We start from the raw sequence: 14819 nt of genomic DNA, 5'->3' as shown, positions 1-14819 counted from the left end.
CATCATATCACTGCCAGCAGACAGACACACAGCAACAACACAGGAAAAACAACACAGCAAAAAAACATTCTATATAAAAAAACTGTAATTGCTTTCATTTATGTTGTACTTTCTATCCTGAATGATCCCAGAACACTTTACATATAGGTAGGGATCCAACTCATCATTCAACTGAAGTCATACACAGTATCCGATAAGGCAACAGTAGCCTCACAGCACAACAAATAAGATGGGGGAAATTACTTCAATAATTTAATAAAGAGAGAAATGTTAAGAAAGCCACATTCTGAAATTGTGGAACTGAAAGATGTCATGTCCTACTGCACAGTATCCCAAGATCAGCCTACTGATCACCTCAGTTTTATTATTAATTTTGGACTACAAGGATTATTTGAAGCTTCTGACTTGTTTTGTTAATGGATTCATACCGAGTTACAATAATTGTATTATGTACTGTGTTGTACATATCCTTTTATCTGCCTGCAAATCAAATTTCCCATTTGGGAATACTCATATTCCCAGTTTAGAATTCGTAGGAGTTCAAATCTAGGCTGTGAGAGCGACAACCAGAAGTTACAGTGCAATCTACCATTAACTGCTAAGACTGTTGTGGGGGAGTCAGCAGCACATTAGTAAATCTGACACATTATTTATGAGGTTGTACTGCCTTTTTACTGCATTTGACCAAATGATTACCACAGTATACTATACTAAAAATATTACATAGAAATCTTTTATCAAGGCATATAATACAGTACTATTCCCATTATCTAGTGTGGCATGGCACAGTGAAACCAAAGGATACCATGTTAAAATTATGATAAGCCACCAGTAAAAGTGTGAGCACATACAGTACATCCCAGAGAACACGCATGTTTTTTTTTCATCTCATCTACTGCAGTGCTACAGTCATGGGTAAGTACTCAAAAATACTGGGAATAATGGGTCTTACAAATGTGAATACCTAGACTAGTTCAGTAACCGTCTCCAGTTTCAGTAAGTTGCTTATCCTGTTTAGGATCACGGCAAGCTGATGTAGGGGGACTGGGAATATGGACCCAGAACGTTCTCTCCAGAATGGGATGGCAGTTGTTTGCAGGGCCACAGAGAAAAGGACAATTCAGAATAGCTAACATGTCTTTGGGAAGAACATGGAGGAGTCAGAGAAAACCTATACAAAACACAGAGAAAACATGCAAATTCCACACGGACAGATGACCAAGGCCGCAGTCATCGGCTGCTGTCCAATCGCTGCCCCTACTGTAAGTCAATAAATCAGGTATTGAATCCTTTCCATAAAAGGAGGGTTAGGTAAAGTGGATTCTTCCTTGTCATGGCTAAGTTTGTTATGCATATTATAAGATATCTGAATATGCTCCGAACCCATCTGAACACAGGAAACACAAGAATTCTATTCACTTTATAATCTAGTTGGTCAAAAACTTAACAATCAGCTTCAGCTGAAAAACACTTCCTTTTGTTATTATGTCTCAAACGTCCAGCTGTGTTATTTTTGCATTCAAACTATTTAACATTCAGAAAAGACACAGAAAGGAAGTCCAGTGTGCCGCATAATCCATGTGGATTATGCAGCATCAAAACCAAATACCTGCACGTCAAAAACAGCAGCAAAAGCTTCAGGTTAGGGGCAAACAAGGATCTGCAAACTATTTCGTGCAGGCAATTAACAAGACCACCATATCAAACTGCAGGAGCAATGAACATGGTCTGAATTTCAAGTTCATACACAATGAATCAAATGATATTGGATATAACACTTAGACACAGGGAGCCACTATGAAATTATACACTGAATAGCAAATGAACAAGTTAACTCTAAGAGAAAACGCATATTTACAGGAGTCAAACGTTCAACAACAGATCTTCAAATTCCTCCAAAGGAAATAATTCACTTCGTTTGCCTCATATGAATACTAGTCACCTATAAATGCATTATTAAAAAAGATGGTGGTAAAAATTCTAAATTAAGTCAACACAATTAAATAATATGTATGACTTTAACACCAACATACTTTCAAAACTGTACATACAGTACCTGTATACAGGTCCATATGAACATCTTTTAATATTTCATTTGTTTCCTTTTTAAATAAAATACATAAACTAAATTTTACAATCCAATACCTCCAGCAGTATCTTCATCAATTACAAAAACAGGTACCTTGTTACAAAAGCTCATAAAAAGAACAGCCTGAAGCTAAAAGATGTTGTGCTGGAAAAAAAAGGAAATTATCTCATTAACATCAGCCCTAGAGTTCAAAATTACATTAATCTAAAGGTAATTGCAGGACATGAGGATACGAATCATTATACAGTATGATTCCACCACAATTATTAATTAGAATTATTATTGCCAAAGTTATCAGTTGCAGAATGTTTTAGGGGACCTCCGTTGCAATAAAACAAGAACACTAATTGCATGCTATTTTTTAAAGGTTCAATAAACATTTAGATCAGGGGTATCCCACCCAGGTCATGGAAGGCTGGTGTGTCAATTCACATCACCTCTCTGTTGGTTCAATTGGATCCATTTAACAGCATCTCCCAGCTCATAAGACACTGGTACTTTAAAGAGACCTAAAAAATCCACAGACATACCAGGACACCAGGGCCAGAACTGGACAACTCTGATTTAGATGATAAGGTCAGAGGGATATGAATGCAAATCCTTATAGCCTTATAACTTCACAGACATATTGACATATATCTTTTGTGTGGTCAGGTCACAGTTGATGAGAGCTACAGTATAGAGATGGAAACAGCCATGCATGTCCTCTAAGAAAATACAGAGTATAAGAAATATTCCTCAATTTTCCTTTGGGATCAATAAATCTGTCTATCTAAATATGATTTTATTGTGAGCTGTAGTTTTTATTTTTGCTAATCAAGGATGTTTTCGAAGTACTTGAGCTCATTATCAAATCTGATGGATTAGGGAACCTCCTACTCAGTGATGAAAAAGGAAACAGAACAAAAAAAAACATGTACAAAAATGAATAAATACAGAGCAACATTTGATCATCTTGTGCTATACAATTCTCAGTGTCCCTGAGAGGAAATCTACAGGCTGATTCCCTTATGGGCCATAAACAAGTTTTGTGTGGCTGAAGAATTGCTGCTTGTAAGATCTTGACAGCGGATCATTATTGTGATTAGAAGAGAGTCAATACTGTCTTTCTTCTTCATCCAATAACTTTAAGTGTCCTTGACGGCTATTGAACATTCTATACAACCTCTCACCATACCATCATGTCAGTAATTCAACCAGCCCTCAGAAAACACAGTCAGTGAAATGCTGCAATTTAAGAAAGTGATTTAGAAAATGTATTACCATTGAATCGTTCCTGGCTTACAATCTGCCTTTCCTCAATAAAAATAAGAGCTTGCAGGCTTCTTGGGCTATCCATGTTTCAGACTCCACAGCTTTTTAAAACTGTGTAACCTTGAGTATCATTCAGGTTTGATGCATCTGAGGCAAACTGCATGCTTTATATAATTCAACGCTTTAAAAAATTAATAGTGATGAAAGTCTGCCTTATTGCAAACTACCTGATGCGAAATGATGAACATTACATTTCAGAGTGTCTCTGCAGTCTATTTTCTAAGCATTACGAAACAGCTTATAAAAAATGTAATGCCCTTCATTTCCATTCCATTGTTTCCATTAGATTAATTATGCCTTGCCTACTTCACCTTCAGAGATATGCAGCATGTAACAATTACAGACAGGTGGGTAGATGTTACATCCTAATTTTCTATATTCAAACATGTAAAGGTATTACTGTTGTCTACTTGTCTACTTTCATGGTGGTTGTACTGAGTAAAAAACTGCCAATAATAAGACACTGTAAGAAGGGTTACAGATGACAGGAGGCCGTTCTACCATCCAGCCTGTTAAGTAATTAGTACAGTGTCTACTGTAATTGATCCAAGGATTTCCTTCAACTGTTTCATGACCACTTCAGCAACATGACTTGGGTAACTTGTTCCTGACTCCTACAAGTACAGTCATTAGCATATCAATAATGCAACATACTGTAGACCCTACTGCACACAACAGTGACTGGCTGTGAGGTTCCCTACCTGCTGTGGATGCCAGACAACAGTGATTTGCCTGTCACTGTCATCAGTGCTCTTCGATGACTTATGGTATTCACTGGAAGGGAGGAGTCCGTGAAATGAATTTTTTGTGCAGTTTCCAGTTGCCGTCCTGAAACGAACACCACTTTTCCTCCTGTGTTCTGATCTTGTGGAGAGGAGGCCCAGAGAGTGAAAAGAGTTCCAGGTCAAACTCACATTAGTTCTTCCCATGTTGACCTCTCCTGGGATCAGTACTGGCTCCCAAAGCTTTATTCTCCATCTCTTTCTTGGCGGTGGTACTGTAAATGCACCTCATCTACTAACCAGTTTTGATTATTTCAGTGCTTTTCGGGGCATATGGTACAAGTCAGCATTATTGCAGTATTAAATTCTGCAGTGAAGAAAACCAGCCCACCACCAACAGTGCCAAAGGTCAAACACTTCAGTGTTTAGTGTTGAGATTTACTTTGCTTTACATGCCACTGTGATAAACAACTTTGAGAATGTTTAATGCAAATACTATAAATGATGACTTGAACTTATGGAAACTAACGTTTGGGTCCTCACATCTCTATAATAAAGATGAATGTGCTTCCACAGTTTTTTCTTTAAATTCTACGATTACCCTTTCTTTCCCCTCAGGCTACTGGGATGGACTGCATTCTAGAGTCTAGAAAGATACACAGAATGAGAAGGTCAGGGCCCATGGTGCCAGTAGGGGGCAGTGGAGTGCTGCTACAGAGACAGTAATAATCCTGTTGCATGGAGAGTCCATCGTCACTGTCTGACCATATTCTCATGTTGTGAGCAGATGCTTGACAAAGGAAATTCAACTCTGATAGGTGATCCACACTAATAGTAGGAACATACAGTATACTATACATACACCACAGCATGGGTGTTTCTGAGCTGACAGATGTTACACTCAAGACGATCTGGGTGTTTATGCACATTCTTCTGTGGTACTGTATGTCCTCATCAAGACAGTATGGGAAAGCAACTGAGAAGCAAACAAAATGCTGGGGTACATTGCAAAAACTATGGAATTTAAATCCAGGCTTGTTATGTTTAAGCTCTACAATGCACAAGTAAGACCTTATTTAGAATATCGTCTTCAGATTTGGTCACTGTCCTATGGAAAATATATTGTAACCTTAGAAAGAGTTCAAAAATAGCAACAAGAATAATTCTTGGTCTCCAAGTACTGTCATATACAGACATGTTGAGGGAGCTAAATCTCTTCAGTCTAGAACAGAAGACATGGGATCCAGGCACACTAAACCTTAAGGATATACAGTAAAAAGGTACAACTAAGGGATGCTTCACACTGGAAGGACACAGGGTCATAATTGGAAACATAAGGTGAATTCATTTAAGAAAGAAATTAGAAAACAACTCTTTATTCAGAGAGAAGAGAGTATGATGAACATGTTTACACACATCAGGTGGTTAAAGCCCAGACTCTGGGGACCTTTAAGAAATGCTGGATGAAATTATAGACTATCTTGGCTACAGAACAAATATGATAGTCTGAAAGGTTTCCTCTCATTTGAAACCTTTTTTGTCCTTGTAATTGAAAACTTTGTATGCAAAAAAAGCAGTGGTGTTATGGAAACAGTGATACTCTTAATTCTACAATTCTCACTCTGTCTTGATGACTTGAAAACATTACTTCAACATGATTACTGTACTTTCCATTTTAGTTTCAGCATTCCTCTCTCCAAGTTGCTTATATTATTGACAGTATGATCTCTTCTTAGGAACATGCAGATCTAATTTGCTGTATAATAATGTAAAGCATCACTCTGTGAGAGCTGTATAGACTACAGCTCACTCTCAATACCAAATCACTTCAGTTTCATTCTCAGGTTTGATTCATCCATAAAGATTGAGGCACTCATATGAATTTCATCAAGCTCTGTAGGCTTTCAAATGAGTACTGGCCACTGTTACTGTATGTTTACTCAGCAAACAGGCCACAACAAAAACATGAAATGCATCTTAGGCTCCAATCAAAGTTATAATAAGACTACCTGAGAAGTGCATTTTCAGTGAGTATTTAAAGCTCACTGGGGTAAATCTTTACAAATAAAGACATTTCAAATAACCTTTCACAGGTGGAAAGTTAATCTCAGTAATATGCACATTAATTAGTTTTTTCCCATGCTTTCAGCAAATCTGCATTTGTGAAAAAAGGGGTATATAAGGGATATACCATATAGGTATACAGTATACAGTAAGGGATATACAGTATGAGGTTCTGTATATACAGGGCACTTTTTGTTATTTTCAGTGATTCTCAAAAAAGTGATAAACAGTGTTTAATTTTTACAAAAGGACTTATTTAAAATGCAATTCTATTTTCGTCCCATTATTGGGATTAAGGCTGAACCTTTAGTACAGCAGATGCTGTTATGTAAGAAAAACCAAAGTGATCGCACAGGGAATTTGTTTTTTTCAGAGCACATTTCCAGAAATGTGTTTGGTTAGGTGAAATTAAGACATCCAAGAACATAATGCTGCTCACGTTGTGTGTCCCAGTGGCTCAGGGCAATGCTTTTGGACTGCTTTGGCTCCTCTGTGGGTTTTGTCAAGTTTGATCTTGAGTTAAACGTTTACTTTTTGACATGACTGATTGGAATTTGAATTTAAATGAACATGTTCCTAAAATGAAATACCTTTAAATGGTGCCAGTACTACATAAATTGTTAACTTAATAGAAATACATTAGACAGCAAGGGGAAAGATTTAAGGAGGCATACTCTGCCTAATACAATAGGCATTACCTGCATCTGGCAGAAAGCAAGGAACCCTCGTAGTGCAGTTAGAGTATGTAAGGAGTCATTTTAGCAGTGAAGGTGGTTGCTTCTATTAAATCCACTTTCCAGAAAAATGAAAATGTTTCAGTTTCAAACTCATGATTTCAAAATCATGAAAAAGACATCAATCCTAGTTGAATGAGCAAAAGAACTGATGCTTCTCCTTGTGCACTCACTACTGATTTCCTAAGCGTATTTATAAGCGTTTGAGAAACTAAAATGAAAAAAAAAGATATTCTAAATAAATATACAATACTTTACCTCATAATGCATGGACTTGTAAAATGAAAACCATCTGGTCTCAATCTGTTGCTGAAAATATGTTCTTTACATCCTTGTTGTAAAACGCCTTGCAGTGTTTTTCAAACTGAAGGATTCCAAAGCACTTAAAAAGTGTTTTGACAAGGAGGAGATGTGAACTTTCGGTAGTTCAGATAGTTCAAGCCCAGAGTGAAGTCTAGTGAGGATCCTGCAATTAAATTCCCTACTTTTACACAAAAAAAGTCATGGGATCTCTAATGATCAAGTAGGCAAGATTTTAAGTGAAAATGATCATCTGAGGGAAGGCACCTCCGGGAACACAGCATCCCACCTCACCACACTGAGACACTGTCAAGAGGGAAGAGTTCCACCTACAGGCCCACCAAGGCTACCCAAAGCAGCAAACAGCTTTTTCTATCAACCAACCATCCATCTAGAGTATACGGACACAATGTACACTACAAGCAGATGATACAACATTAACTACTGCCATAATCATGTGGTCTTGCAATCCATCCTAATGATGGAATGAACACCCTTCTTTCACGAGGCTAAAGTTCAGTTACCTCCTTAGCATTCAAACCTTATTAAACTTTAATATGAAATTAATATTCATAAAGAATGCATAAAAAATATGCATTCTTTATGAATATTAATATATAATCCTAAAAAATAGAAAGTCTGAGCACAGTCAATGTCCGTGCAAGACGGAGGTTATCTTGAGTGAGATAACTGACTGGGGAGAGAGGGTGCTGAGTTTGGGTCAGAGAGGGCTGAACACTGTAATAAGGGCAATGCGGCAATGCATTACCAACCGAGCTCCTCTACCACTGTGTGGGCTGGCCAAGGGGAAATTTGCATGGTAGTTTTACAGTAACAGTAGGGCCATGTCATTCCCATAGAAAACTGAAGAAAGTAAGGTAAAACCATGACAAGGTACAGAAAATATGCTAAATTCACAAGGTGCACTTTCACATTAGTATACTGTATATGTGAATGTAGACATACTGTAAACACACATACCACAAGGCAAGTCTATTATATCATAGGATTGGATAGATTTCAGACTACCATTTGTGATCAGTGTTGTTGTTATGCAACACTATGAAATATTCGGCACTCTCCCAGCACTGTTTTAATATGCATGATCCTCTTACTAAGACCTTAGATTTGAAACTAAAGAGTGAAAAGAAGCAGGAAGCCAAACACCCAACAGCCACTTTGTATAAAAAACACAACAATATTTTGTTAAAACGATATCATGTGAATGTTTTTTTTTATCAAGAGGTGTGTGTATATCCATAAATCCGATGTTTACGAATTGTCATAAACCAGCTGTAGATAGCAGGAGAGTTCTTATGCCCACTCAGAATGTGGACTGCTCTTGTCCTGAGTCACACATTTTAGAACTGGAGATATTCTTCAGCCTAACAAGCAGTGGTAATTAGACTTGACATCTACCTGTCTACATAGAAGTGTGGGAGTACAGTACTTCCAATTTACATTAATTAATCAAATGCGGTGTCTCCCAAAAGACCCAGAACTGCAGGGGGGCTGTTCATTGCTGATACTTCTAAAAATTAACTTCAGGGGAGTTTGCAAGTTTGAACTTTCTTTCTTTTCCACTGATGTTTAATGAGCTTGGTCTGCAGATAAGAGGCTCTTTCGTCTGTTTGTACATGAGCTCGTCTATGCCTCCAGATGTCAAAGCTTCAGTGCATTTCAGGAGAACAATGTCAATTTGCAAAGAGACTGAAATTCAAGAATAGACTTGGTAAATCGGCAGTAAGCATAATAATTTAAAATTGACAAGCAGGCCTGCAAGCTTAACTTTTTAGAAAATACATACAGTATATTGTTTTTTCAGGGGGAGTGTGTCTTGTACAAATTGCTCACTTTCTGTTTCATTGAAAATAGTTTATATTGGTATAGGGATCAATGTCCTTCTTCCTGTGCTGTGTGTTGTATAACAGGAATGCTTATACTGTATGCAGTACTGTAAATGGTCATCACTTTCATTAAGTGCTAAATCATAGAACGGTCTGCAAATATCATTATCTCCTGGCCTACAAATTTCTTTCAGCAAAATAGCTTTTAAACAAAGGTATGATTTACTGTTATCTCAGCCAGCATCTTAGATCTAAGTTACATTCAGTATTCAGTTAGCATGAAGTCACCTGTAACCAGTTCAATGAAAATGAGAGATCATCATCTTACCGAGCTGTAGAGGAATCCCTCCCCATTCATCGCAACATAGAGACCAGCTTTCACTCCCTGGATTGCTACCACTCGCAGTCCAACGGGAATTAAATTAAAGAGAGCTGAAAGAAAGAAGAGATACATTATAAACATGAATAAACTTGTTTAAAGTGAAATAACTTTTTTTGTTTGTTTCACCAATGTGGGTATTAAAATGTGAAGCCATAAGTATATATCTCTGTACAACTACCATAATCACACCATGAAATCTCATGGCCATCATTTTTTATTTAGATGGAGATACACTCCATCGTATACATGCATAGTGCAGAAACAGCTTTTGTTATGGGTAATAATCATCTGGTGGCGTCAGTTTTCATTTCTATGCTTTCATTTCATATCAAATATTGATGATTGCATGAAAAACTAAACTGCTTAAATAATGTTAGGAACCGTGTCCTTACTACACTAAAGTCTGACAAGACTAAAGCTACTGTATGTTGAGGGGCCCTCCTTTCATCTACAGAAATATATAACCTTTAGTTTGACTACAAACAACTGGTTCTGGAATCAGTCCAGGAAGTCAGATGACGAATTTTGGGGTCGTCTTTGAAGAGAGTCTTGCTTTTGTAGATCATGTTCACATTGCTCATATCCATATTCAGGTCTACCAGTCTGATACAGAAAATCTTATGCACGGTCATGTCATCTAGGCTTAACTATTGTAATGCAGTTTTTGCTGGTGCACCCACAAACATTCATAAGTTTCAGCATATTTAGGACTGAGCTGATTATATTTTAATCAGAATTACTGTAAATATCACCTGTTTTACTTTCCTTGCACTAGTTTCCTTTGGATTACAGAATATAATAGAAAATGCTTTACAGCATTGGTATACATTACCTGTCTCCTTTGTTTTATTATGTAGCGTGTTGAGATAATTTATTGAGAAAAGAAATGCTATACTGTACAGTATGTGCTAGGCGTACATGAAAAATACAGTATATTAGTAGTACTTCAGGTGGGTAGCTGCGTCAGCATGCGTAGGCTGCAAAGGAACAAGTAATAGGTTTATTCCATGCTGAAAAAAAGAAGAAAGAGAACACAACATTTTGGTTGTGGAGCCTTTTTCAGGTGTGAGGGTTGAATTTTGGGGTTGTCTTTGAAGAGAGTCTTGCTTTTGTAGATCACGTTCACATCGCTCACACCTGAAGAAGGCTCCACGGCCGAAACGTTGTGTTCTCTTTTTTCTTTTTTTCAGCATAGAATAAACCTATTACTTGTTCCATATCAGTAGTACTACTAGTAGTACAACATTCAAGCAGTAGCGTTCATCACTTTTTCTTTTTATATATACATTTTAAATCAATAATTATTTTCTCTTTTATATATCCCTGTCTTTTCAAAGCAGTTGTTTCAAACTGCCCGTTATTAATCAACTCCAGACTGCAGGAGTGATGAGGCTCTCACTGATTATTAGCAGACACTTGGACAGTCCCAGGAGCCACTTGTGCACAGCACAATAAAGACACCCTGGCTGATCTGATATAACAACATGTGAGTAATGTTGTCATTTCATGTTTTTTATGTAATTTCATTGAACGTTAATGTTTTTCTTGTGTGTTTTGTACTTTTATGGGAAAAGCCAAAGACAACTTTCCACAGTAGTGGACAATGAAGTATCTATGAAGTACGTTATCTATGTCTATTGTTTTAGAAAAAAAAATGTTGCTCAGCAATGAACAATTTAAGCATAAGAAAATCTACATTCTACATCACTAGGTTGAGGTAGAATAGGGAGGGTACTCTTCCAATTGATTTCAGAGAAGTGAAGGATGCTGTTCATGCAACTAACAAGGACCTTTTTACAGGCACTCAGAACAAGAGCAGTGATGTTTGTGAAACTGACAAAGAAAAAATAAAAAGGAGACAAAACTGAAACATTAATAAATTGAAATCCATCTCAAAGCAGACCAATCAGATTAACGCAAATCACTTACACTTAGTACTGTAAATGTACTATATTTTAAGCACATCACACACATGACTTTGTACAGTAAATTGATGAAAAACCAAATATTGTGTAAAGAATTACGCCATTACATCAGAGCTTCCATATAACAACAAAGGAAAAATTATGTAAAAGTAACACAACACTTCAATCACATCCCAGAATATTTGTGCTGTTTCACTTTTATTTGATTTTGGACAGGAGATATAAAGACATCAACTCAATGTTGTAGCAACCATTGGGTTTTCAATAAACTTCACCTAAAATATACTATAAATTCATTCATAGACAGTAAGCTGTAGGAATCGCACAGAATGGGGACATGTTAACTCTCAAGAGTAAATTTCTTAATTGGGTTAATTATGAAACATGTCATGCAAGTCACAGAAATCTGTTGCATAACCAATTGTAAAGTGTTATAATTGTCAGCTCCTTGACTTGACAAAAAAAGCTCTCTGCATGCAAAAGTGTTTCTTGTTGACATGCATCTCATTTACATTCCATTTTTAGTCTACAACAGCAAGAGACATGCCATCTACACTGGAATAAAAAGAAAAATATTTTGGCTGTCAGAAGACTGGGTGGAAATGCAGAGATGTGACCACTGCAATCAAAGGTATTGAAAAGATATTCATCATGTAACAAAGGTTGATAAAGGATCTTAGATTCTACAGTCCTGTTTTTTCACATTTCTCTCCCAAAACGATGCAAACCATACCGTATGTTAAAATATATACATTTATGTTTTTTTCACAATGAATTTGCAGACTATAGGTCTGAAACCAAAATATTTACACTGTGAAAGGTGCACAAGAAAAATTCAGAAGGAAGAATTTAGAAAAAGTATTTAGAAACAAAATAGGTCAGTGTAATGTGAGGTCTATAAGGTACATCAATAATAAGTAAGGCACAAAAATAAAACTGGCAGAGGAGAGGTGGAATTCCGAAGCATTATTTTTCCAAACAGGTCAGTGATGCCTTCAGTCCCATGCTGCCATTTGTACACTGTGCTAGACATGTCGGAAAATCCAAAGGAATTGTATTCCTCAACGCAAAAGACAAGGGGTGACAGAAAGTGGCACTGTGGATATCTGTTTCTGACATGGTACTGTTAAAACTAACTGATATCAGTCATTCCTTAGCATAAACAGGTGGCTGAATTCTACACTTAAGCTTATTTTTCTCTCACTTAACAGGGTCCCAGACTACTGTACATAACTTGCAAAGAGCTACTTGTATTGTACAAATCGACCCACAAGCCCACCTATAAAAATGTATAAGACTGACATTCAGTGCTCTGAGTGGAGCCTGATACCTTATTCTGGAAGACTGGTTAGCTGCCTGGGTTTGCCCTCAACATTATGGCGCTGCAGCTAATTTTCAGAGAAAATGGACCAGGTTTTCAACACAGTCACGGGGAAGGGGGAGTTCTATTAAGAGGTCTTCAAGCATACCGTAAACACTACAGCTGTCTAAGCTGCTGAATTAACTGTTACACAAGGGAACAGTAACAATAATAAAGAACATCTGAGCTGACTACATTCTTTCTCTATACGTGACAAAAAGAAATTACAAAACCTTGTACAACAGCCAGAGAGTTTCAACATCACCTAACAGACGCACAGCTGCCATTTCACAGTAATCTGAGACTTGCCTTGGCAGCAGACGTGCTCATAACAGAAACGTCCCGAGTGGACACGTCGTACAGAGGAAGGTGTAAAGGACTGTGTCACTTTTTATTCTTATCCTTGAATGCCTTTGTGGAGATTTGATGTAGATATTTAATCCTGAAAAAAGCTGGTAAATCCTATCCAAGTGGCTACATATAGTACTTCCACTCACCAAAGATTATAAAACTAGAGGGATGCATGTTTTAATCAAGTAAAATGTGTTCTTAGGACCAAAAAGTATTTTTTACAATGGCAGATGTTTCCCTATCCATTTTATGGACTCCAGATCAATATGATAAGCAGACTGGTGAATTTCTTTAATCATATACTATACTGTATATACTATACATATAATAGCAACATATACTATAATACACTTTAATGTGCAGTGCATCCACAGGGAACCTTGGCCTTGAGAAATTTTGTGAAGACATTCTGAACTGCATAGGACCATCTGGCACATGAACGTATTCTGGCCAAAAACCCAAAGTATTTAATGCAAATACTATATATCCATCCATCCATTTTCTAACTGCTTCATCGTATACTAGGTAGCAAGGGAGCCAAAGCCTATCTTGACAAGTGATGGGCACTAGGCGGGATACACCCTGGAAGGGACACCAGTCTACTGCAGGACAGAACCAGTTTTCTCAGAAGCCAATTTGCCTACTAGTACTGTATGTCCATTTTCTCCACCTTGAGTGGCCCCACTCAGGTGGAGAAGTGAGAAATCGTTTCACCAGTAGAAACCAGTGGAAAAATGGGGGAATATCGGGGGGCCAATGTGCACAAGCCCAAGGTGAAATTTAGCCAGGACTCTACGGATAATAGCCATGTTGTTTCAGATATAGTTCAAGTGGGCCAGATGTCCTCCTCATACCTCAAGGATGTGTCCACCTCAATATCCTGACATCCACAACCAAACAAGGTGTGCTCTTGTCTCATTATCAGTTTTGGCAGAATAACTGTATTTACTATTGTTTGTGTCCATTAGCAGAAGCTTCTGCTGTAAAACCCCTTTTTTAGATGCTAAATCTGAGTTCTTTCTCTCTTTATTCTGTTCTTTTAATATTACGTGAAGCTTATGTACCATTACGTATTTCTGAGACAAATACATTTATTTCCTTTTTATCTGTATGATGTATGCATTCGAAGAAAGAATTAAATGAAAATGGATATGGCAAATATAATGGAAACATTCACCACACAACCTCCTTTCACAGTAGCTGATAAGCAGTGACTTTTGTCAGGTGAAAACTTTGGAAATAAATGAATGTGACAACGTGAGCTTGTCTGCTGTAATAATTCAATTCATACCTAAAACAAAATCAATAAAACTTCTGCCAGCTAGTTTTTTTTGTAACAAGTTTTTCTTTGTTGTCAGCAACGTTAAGTAAATTAGCTTCTGGGGAGTCCACTCACCAAAAACATCAATCCAGGCACAGAGAGCAAACTAGCCTGCACGTTGTGAGCACAAGACTTTGATTTATCATGTAAGAATGTGTTTGCTCTGTGATAGAAAAGCCAATGGGATTGAGGTAACCATGATTACCCTCTAGAGCGGCTGTGTGACAACCCAAGAAGAGAACATCTGCAAAGCACTGATAAATCAGCAACATCTGGCACACTGACTGCTGCAGCATATCTGCTTGCATCACATAGCCACTGCTTGACAAATCACGTAAATGTGTGCTAACCTGGTGGCATGAGATCCCATTCCTACTGTAGCTTCATCCAATGGGATGTCACTTGCATTA

At 37.4% G+C, this 14819-nt stretch overlaps 1 protein-coding gene across 3 annotated transcripts in view; it reads right to left on the bottom strand.

Moving 5' to 3' along the window:
- Window positions 1-14819, bottom strand: part of fgf12a (fibroblast growth factor 12a) — an 85902-nt gene that overhangs the window by 37482 nt on the left and 33601 nt on the right. For all 3 annotated transcript variants that reach the window (XM_015361564.2, XM_015361561.2, XM_006637872.3), the window contains one exon: window positions 9399-9502. In XM_015361564.2, the coding sequence (XP_015217050.1) occupies window positions 9399-9502 (104 nt within the window). The remainder of the gene's footprint in view (window positions 1-9398; window positions 9503-14819) is intronic.

Source organism: Lepisosteus oculatus, chromosome 13, assembly GCF_040954835.1.
Source record: "Lepisosteus oculatus isolate fLepOcu1 chromosome 13, fLepOcu1.hap2, whole genome shotgun sequence".
In the NCBI taxonomy this organism is placed as follows: domain Eukaryota; kingdom Metazoa; phylum Chordata; class Actinopteri; order Semionotiformes; family Lepisosteidae; genus Lepisosteus; species Lepisosteus oculatus.
This window is presented reverse-complemented; position numbering and strand designations above follow the sequence as displayed.